We start from the raw sequence: 8,151 nt of genomic DNA, 5'->3' as shown, positions 1-8,151 counted from the left end.
TGCAGTGGGCTTGGCTCCCCAGGGACGGAGCCTGATCCTGCTGCCTCCCTTGGCTAGCACAGCCCTGGTGCAGCGTGTTGGCACAGCGGGACCTCAGAGCTGTGTGCTTCAGCCAAAAACATGGCTCCGAATGACAGTGACTGAGTGAAATGCCAAGGCACAAAGCACGGGTAGGAGTGACAATCTGACAACCCTCTGCTTCATCTGTTTGTCTAGCTCTGCCATAGCTCCCTGGAGCCGGGAACGCAGACCTGGCCCGTTTGTACAGCAGCATAGCCTGTGACGACTTCCCAAGGGCAAAGATTTTTCTCCCAGGAGCAGGAAGCCCACACTCCCAGGGTCTAGCCCACAGCGGCTCCAGGCAGTGTCAAGGCCACAATCTTCAGTGCAATGCTTTGCTCTGAATCACTCAAGGAAAAAGATCACAGAAAAAGATATATAAATTAAATAGATTTGAGACTTTTATTAGCAACTTTTAAAGTAACTTTCTTCTGTTTCAGTCCTTTGGGAACCCAGCTTTATCCGAGAGTAATTCTGAGTCTTGGAGAAGCCATTAAGGCTTTATGTCATCCTGGTGCAGGCAGGGAGATTTCAGCAGGTATGTGGTGATGGGGAGACTGGGTTAGCTGGTTGTGGTCCGGAGGTAATCCTGTATGTTTCCAGCGAGAGATTCATTATGTGGGAAGGCTGCCTGCTTCAGACATGAAACCAAGTACAAAGGGTAGCGCCTGAAAGAAAAGAGGGTATTGCAGCAGTGAGGACTGCGGCATTCCTTTGCCACAGTCTTACTAGTAAGTTCATTCCTCATACACTACGCAGAGTCCTCAGCTCTGCCCCCAGCCTTTGCTCTCCCATTTGCTCTTGCAGAGACGGGCTGACTTTGGCTCCTTGTCAGTTCTTATGTGCCCCAGAGAGTCCTGCAGAGCCACAGCCTGGCTAAGCACTGAATATCAGAGCAGAAATGGGGGGGGGGGGGAAGCTCCTCTGACACATTTGTGCTGCAGTTTCAGCCTGGCAAGAGCTGAGCTAGATAAACCATCCACACAGTTTAAAACACAAGCTGAGGGCTGTGGAGCTCTCTTGGGTGCCCAGCAGCAATTCCACCCACCTCGCTACACACCTTCCCAGCCCTTCCTGCTGCCCATCTTCCTCAGCGGGGCTCTCTGAGAGCTTCTGCCAGCGAGCGGCGGCCTCCTGCTTTCGGTTCAGTTTCCACAGGGCCTGCACCAGGTAGGAGGCAGCAGCAGGGTCACCTGTGCAAGACACAAAGGGGAAATTCAGCCCTTAGCAGGAGAGGAGCAGGTCCCCAGTGCTGCTGCGGATTGCAGGGCGTTGCAAAAGAAGTTTAGAAGCCAGATGAGGGAGCTGAGCATGAGGAGAGGTGTCAAGGGGAGGAGATCTTCCTGGCTATGTCACAGGCTCTAATTAACCCCGGGGCTGGCAGCCAGACTGGCAGCCAGGACAGATGGCATCAGCCCTGCAGTACAGCCAGCCACTCCGCTGTTTAGACACGGGTCAGGGTTTGCCTTGCAAGCAGGTCTGCACCCCCAAAGAGAGGCCCTGGCTGGGTGGGGGGAAAGCCTCAGTCAGACCTGCGATGGGCATTCGGAGAGCAGTTCTGACTACGATGATCCCACCAAAGCTCACAGACCCACAGTGTGTTGGTGCTACTGTAGCATCCAGCAGGTAAGGCTGGCTCAGGCACCAGGGGATCACCCCTGCAAGCAGCTCCGGCCATGCCTTAGCTGTCCTCAGGACACATACAGCTCCCCATTCTGCTCCCCTCTCTCCCAACATGCCTCAGCCTCCAAGCTGCCAGGCAAAGACATGCAGCTTCCTAGGATGGAGCAAGATTCCAGCTATCCAGCTCCTCCTTTCTGGAAAACCAGCATCTCTCTGGGAGAAAGCTGGCTGCACCAGGCTTGGGTGCAGGAAGAGAAGAGACTTCCAAGCTGTCTCAGAGTACAAGCTGCAAGCAGAGAGAAAAGTTGCCCTCTGATAAATTCATTGTGAAATAGTTTTGCTCTGCTTCTCTAGGGCAATGAGCTGAACAGGCCCCAGATGGGTATCTCAAGCATGCAGCACTGCTAGCAGCCCTGCTGTAGTCTTTGTCATTTGAATGTGAGGTCTAGAACATGAGACCTTCTTACTGAAAATAGCAAAGCAACCCTGGAAAAAACTTGTGGCTACCCTCTCTGTCCCTCACGAAAATGAGCCTCTTACCTGGTGAGATCTGCAAACCATGCTGGAAATCCAGCAAGGCTTCCCTGTGCCTCCCCAGCTCCAGGAACTGGGTACCTCGCCCAATGAGAGAGAGCAACCTGATCTCCTGGAGAAGCTTCACTTCTGGTAGGAGACTCCCTGGCATGGAAAGACAAAGACACACACACCTGGAGATAACATCCCCTGACGTTCCCTCACCCATCCCAACAGGCTAAGCCATGTTAGCAGTCAAGACAGGCCAAACATTTGCCTGGCCTGTTCATCTTCCAATTGTCCTGCTCCATGACCAGCCAGTGACCAAGCTCAGCCTCTCTGCTGGTTGCCAGGCACAGCCCAAAATGATGGCAAGAGCATTGCAAGAGACCATCAAGGAACAGGGGATCTTCTAGGAGAGGACAGGCCAGGAGGTGGTAGGGGGTGAAAGCAAAGAACTTCAAGCACCTTATGCAGCTATGACTTAACAGTGACCTCAGCAGCAGCCTGGCCTTTGCTTGGCTGCCCATCCGCAGAGGTGCAGACCGGGCACTTTCATGCCCTCCTGTAACTAGAATGAAGGCTGCTCTCAGCCTCCGCATGCAAACGCTGCCAAGAGACCAGAGGCTCTGGGCCAGCCTTGCTGCAGATCTCCTCCCTGCTCAAGGCCTGCAAGCACAAGGAGGGAAAGACCAAGCCATGCCTGTTGCAGAAGACTGGTGCTCAAGGTGTCCACAGCACCTCCAAGGCAAGAAATAAATTTGCCATGAAAGACAAAGGGGTGGAGGGAAATCCTTAAAAGATCAGGAGCAGCACAACTGGTTCAAATCTCTTCCCTGGAACCTGGATTCAAGAAGCTTCCCAGTTCACAGCCCACTTAACCATCACCTAGCACATGGGGAAGAAGGCAGGGCTGGGGGAAACCCCTGCTCGGACAAAACCAGCTGGTCCCTTGAAGCTCCAGTGTGGCATGGAGCTCAGCACACTGCAACAGGCACCCCCTGCCAGAGGTGACACTGGGCCTGGAGCCTTGCTCCTTTTCCCACCACTGCCAAAAGCACCAGATCCAGGCACAGCCAGGCTCTGCACAGGGCCCAGCTGTATGGTGTCATACCTGTTGGTTCAACACCAGACCGATAAAGCTGGACTCGTAAGAGATCCTCAAGGCACCTGAGGGAGGGAGGACAGAGGAACTTCAGGGCTGTCCTTGGGCTGGGAAGTCAGCTGCAAGCAGTCACGCCAGCTGCCACGCCAAGCTGCACTCCGCTCTGGCCCCCGTCAGCCACTGCAGCATGACTTCATCACCTGCTGAACTGCGTTATGGCCTCCTTCTTCTTGCCCAGCTTGGCCCAGGCCCAGCCCTGGTGCAGGTATGCAGCTGTTCTCCACACAAGGCAACACAGACTCTCCCTCTTCTGGGACAGGGGACCACCAGCCAATTCTGTCCCTGGTGATGGGCACTCCAGCTGCTCTGGCCCCTCCTCAACTCGTAACGTCTGTGGGATTAGGTCAGCTGTCCGGCTCACGACCTCCTCGCACACGGTTATGGCATCCTGATGCCTCCCGGCCTGCTCCAGGGCGGATGCTGCTTCCAGGAACACCTCAGGTATCCTGGGCAGAGCTGATCCACCATCCAGAGGTACCTGGGGAGGAAAAGTGACAGCAGTGCTCAGACACAGAACTGCACAACTCCCAGCCAAGCAGAGCAGCCCCACGCTTACTGGGGATCCACAGCTGCCACCCAGCAAAGCTCAGACCCACTCCCATAGAAGCTGGAGCCTGTTGGAGGCAGAAGCCGTGGAGCAAGAAGGCTCAGCAGAGCCAGGAAGGCAAACCCCTAGTCCTGAAGTGAAGGACATCCAAAACTGGGCCAACAACTACTTCTGGAAGATAAGGGAAAACTGTTTCTGCAGGCAGTAGCGCCAAGCAGTCTCTGGTGTGAATCCCAAGACAGATGTGCCACAGGTCAGAGGTGCCAGCTCCCAGCTCATTTCCTTCATGTCTCAAGCTAGACGGTGAAACTGGGAGTCTGGGTGTGAAGTCTGGCACCAGTCCTTCGAGTGGGGATCCAAACCTCATCTCCCAAGGCACCAGGGCAGCTCTTCAAGATACCTACCTGCTGCTGCAGCCCATCCTGAAGCAGAGCCAGAAAATCCAGGTAATGTTCCACAGCATCAGCCACCCTGCAACAGGCACAGGACATGTGGAAGGAGCAGGGAGACCCCAAGAAGTGCCAGCAGCCAGGTGGAACCTGAATCACCAGCCTGCAGGCACTCCCCACACTGCACTCGCTCTGTCTGTGCTGCCCATGACTAAGAGACCTATAACAGCAATACTGAACTGGACAATATCCAGGAGCGCAAAGAAAACTGCAGATCCCAAAGGAGCAGCATGCTGTGAGCAGACAAGAGGCAGCTCTGTTACCTCCCGTCCTGGAGACACCTCTGGGCCAGCAGGTACTTCACTTCGGAAGGGTGTCGATGGCGGAAGAGAGAAGCTAGAGCTGGTGTGTGGACAAGGTGCTCTGTTTGGATTAGACAATAGGGAGTAGTGGAAGCAGCTGCTGGAGGGTTTCTTTCCAGAGCCTGCAAAACAGGAACAGAAACTGTGGTAGATACATTACTGGTCAAATCCCAAGCAGTTGCAATTCTTTGCTATTTCTGGCATCCAGAGATGCATCCAGCCAAGCACAAGTACCACACCACATACGCATGCCTACGCTGTTCTCACTCACCTAGCGCACAGACACCTCCAGGAAGAAAAGCAACCAAGATCACACAGAGACAGGCAGACTTTTGCTTTCCACATAGCATCAGGAGATCTCTACGGCCACCCACAGCACATAGAACGTCAGGCTTTCAGTTCAAGGTGCTCTGAGCTGCCTGGAACAGCAACTCTTGTCACAGCCACAGACCTAGTTAGACCAGATCTTGTGCTATTAGCAGTGAGAGAGATCCCTCACGGCTGTGTGTGTGTGTGTGTGTGTGTGTGTGTGTGTGTTACAGAATTTCGAAAGGCCGAAGAGCTAACTCAGTGTTTACTGCTCCTCCCAGGCAGAGCAAGGCTGCCACAGCTAACACATACCCTCCCACAGCCACAACATGCCTTTTAAAGGCCCCTTTACTGAACACTTTAAGAGACTGATGTTCTCCAACACTGAAGTGTACACTCTGCTCCCAAGCCATCAAGAACATGAACTCCAATCCAGAAGTCTTGCCTCAGCCAACAGCCGGGTGCTCAGCAGGAGTTCCTGACCAAGCTGCGCTCCCCCGTTCCCACTGCTGAAGCCACAGCAGCCACTGCTGATGGTAGTACCATGGCTGGATCACTGTCTTCTACTTTGGAGACTGCTTCAGGGTAAAACAGCCCCTCAGAAGGTGTGAGTCTCAAAAACCAACCCTGAGGCCACCCCACTGCACAACTGGAGGCAGCAGACAAACCTCATAGAGCACAGCCAGGGCCTGCAGCTCTGCATCCGTCTCCCCCAGCTCATGGTACACTGCTGCAGCGTGGGACAGGGCAGGAAGGCACTGGAAGTCCACCTGGAGGGCCCGTTTCAGGTGCTGAAGGGCTGTCTGAGGCTTGCCCTAAGAAAATGGGGAGAGTTGCACGTTGCAAAGACATCTTGCTGACATCTTTACTGTTTGCTGGGATCCAGATCCCTGCCTTGCTTGCTTCTCTGACAATCCTCACTAAGCAAGGGCAGTACGCACACACAGGATACCCCAGCAACCTACCAAACCCCCTCCATGCCATCGAGCTCCTTCACAGAGCTCACCTGATCACCGCAGGGCAGCACACGTTATTAAGCTGCAGCGCTTTAGACATCAGAGGCAACTCGTCTTGGACTGCGTTTGAGCTTCTCCTCTCTCTGAAGCAACACTTTGCGCTCAGACAAAATCCCTGTTTGGATTTTGCAGCTGCCCAAGGAGGCTGGGGCCACAAGGGTAACTTGTGCTCAAGACACTGCCCTCCCACTGCAGCCCTGACCACACAGAGGAGGTGTGGAGGTTAGCCTGACCTTCCCTCCCCGCTCGCAGGCTGCTTCCCCTCTCCTTGCTGGCAGGGGAGAGGCCTGGCCATTACCATTTGCCGAGTGCAGCAGCTGAGGCAGGTGTAGATCTGAGCCAGGACCCTCTTGGAGCAGAATCCGCCAGCAGCCTCTTGGAGGAGGGAGAGGGCAGCAGGGAGGTTCCCAGCCTCCAGCTCCTGCAGCCCTACGACAGACCCAACATCTCAGCTCTGCAGCTCCACTCCCCACACAGCCTGGCCCGCAAACAGGGCTATGTAGACCCCCCTTCTGCAACCCCCCACAAAGGGAGCAGGCCCACAGCTCAGGCTGTGCTATGCCCAGTCCACCCTCTTCTTCCTGCTGTCCCAGGGACATGCCTGAACCCCTCCACAACCAGCAACGCAGGGCAGGATTGGCCCAAGCTGCCATCTTTTGTTCAACACTATTGAAAGAGAACGAGCTGCTCTACAGAAGCGTCTAATGGAAAGAAGGGCAGCCTCCAAGCCCGGAATACCAAGATGCCCATCTTTGCCCAGGCAGAGGTAGGTGCTGGGCAGGCCCAAGTGCACATACATGCACAGCAGAGACAGTGCAGGTGAGGAAGTACGCACAGAATTATGGAAAAAAAAACATTTTTTCCAGAACATCTGGGCCATTACTCAGCAGAATACTCTGGGATATTAATTCATGAATATTTATGGTGAACGCTATTTGCTTGTCTTTCAATCCCTGTTTCAAGCTTCCCTCTGGAAACACCCTCACATGCCTAAGTCACGTCCACATTCACATCTGCTGCCTCCTTGCTGAAAGTGCTATTACCAACCTAGAGGCTTTTGAAAGGTCTGTGCACAAGAACTTCCAACTTCTCCTACTCCAAGGAAGGTCCAGTGTCAGTCTGAACACAGTAAGGCAGCGCTGGCTGCCCCAGGAGCTGCAGGTGCTGTCAAGACAGCAAGCAAGCAAGCGTGACAGACAGAATGCAATAGTCAGAGATGAGAGCCTGCTGCCATACCAGGCTGAGAGGCTGCACAGCAGCTTCGCTTGCCTCCCGCAGCACTATAATCCAGCAGGAGCAGCATGCCTGCAACAAGGCAGGCACCAGAAGACAGACAGAAGAAAAGAAAATCCTCATAACCTCCCATCAGCCTTCCAGCTTTAGCAAGATCAGCGCTGGGCCCAGACACCTACCTAAAGCCAAAGACAGGCAGAAGAAGCCCTGCGGCAATGCAGAAGCTTGGCTAGCAAAAAAGCAGAGAAGCTTTTTGGATGCCAAATGAAGACTGAGAACCATAGACCCAAAGGCTCAGCCTGAGTCATTTCCCAAGGGAGTCCCAAGGGCTGACTTGGTTGGGAAGAACAAGCAGGATAATGACAGGGAGACAGGGCCCTGGGACAGGAGGGCAGCGGGAGGCCACAGCAGGGATGAGGGTCCCCTCCACACAAACCCTGCAGGAAGGCGGCTGCAGTGCACAGGATCTCCTTCAAGTCTTCGGCACTCTGTACTAGGGACACAGAGTCCCCCTCGGCAGGTACTCTCCATGCCTTGAGCAGGGAGAGGAGTTCGTTCTTCCCTCCGCTGCAGGGAGCTCTCCCTGGGTCCTGCAAACACAGAGAGAGTGGGGAATACTGAAGAGAAGCAGGGAATATCAGTCCTGGGGCAAAGGGAAACAGAGGGGTACCAAGCTCTGACAGCACACTCTGTGCTGGGGAGCTATGTCCTGCCACCCCCCTCAGTCTAACTACAACCTGGTTTGGGGAATAATTCCTTCCTGGTGCTGGGCAGCAGCTCCCACCCGAGTGAGGTGCACCTTCGGGATTCCCGGCAAGGCAGATTCAAGTGCTGCCCGAGGGCATTTGTACAGGGACCCCTCAGCAGCCTTCGTGTAACCTGGTCCTCCTGGTCAGCAGGAAAGGTTGCTCTAAGTCACGCCGTTCACAGCTTA

At 54.6% G+C, this 8,151-nt stretch overlaps 1 protein-coding gene across 1 annotated transcript; it reads right to left on the bottom strand.

Moving 5' to 3' along the window:
* Positions 1-439: 439 nt before the first annotated feature.
* Positions 440-5,521, bottom strand: FANCG (FA complementation group G; the record flags this gene model as incomplete). The annotated part of the gene is made up of 8 exons (XM_026069218.1): positions 440-728; positions 1,109-1,253; positions 2,224-2,361; positions 3,311-3,366; positions 3,502-3,839; positions 4,313-4,379; positions 4,621-4,781; positions 5,414-5,521. Coding segments are annotated over 8 exons (1,119 nt in total), but the record flags the coding sequence as incomplete, so codon positions are not given.
* Positions 5,522-8,151: the final 2,630 nt, after the last annotated feature.

Source organism: Apteryx rowi, unplaced genomic scaffold, assembly GCF_003343035.1.
Source record: "Apteryx rowi isolate R43461 unplaced genomic scaffold, aptRow1 scaffold_289, whole genome shotgun sequence".
Taxonomy (NCBI): domain Eukaryota; kingdom Metazoa; phylum Chordata; class Aves; order Apterygiformes; family Apterygidae; genus Apteryx; species Apteryx rowi.
The sequence above is the reverse complement of the archived record's forward strand: the minus strand, read 5'-3'. Positions and strand labels throughout refer to the sequence as shown.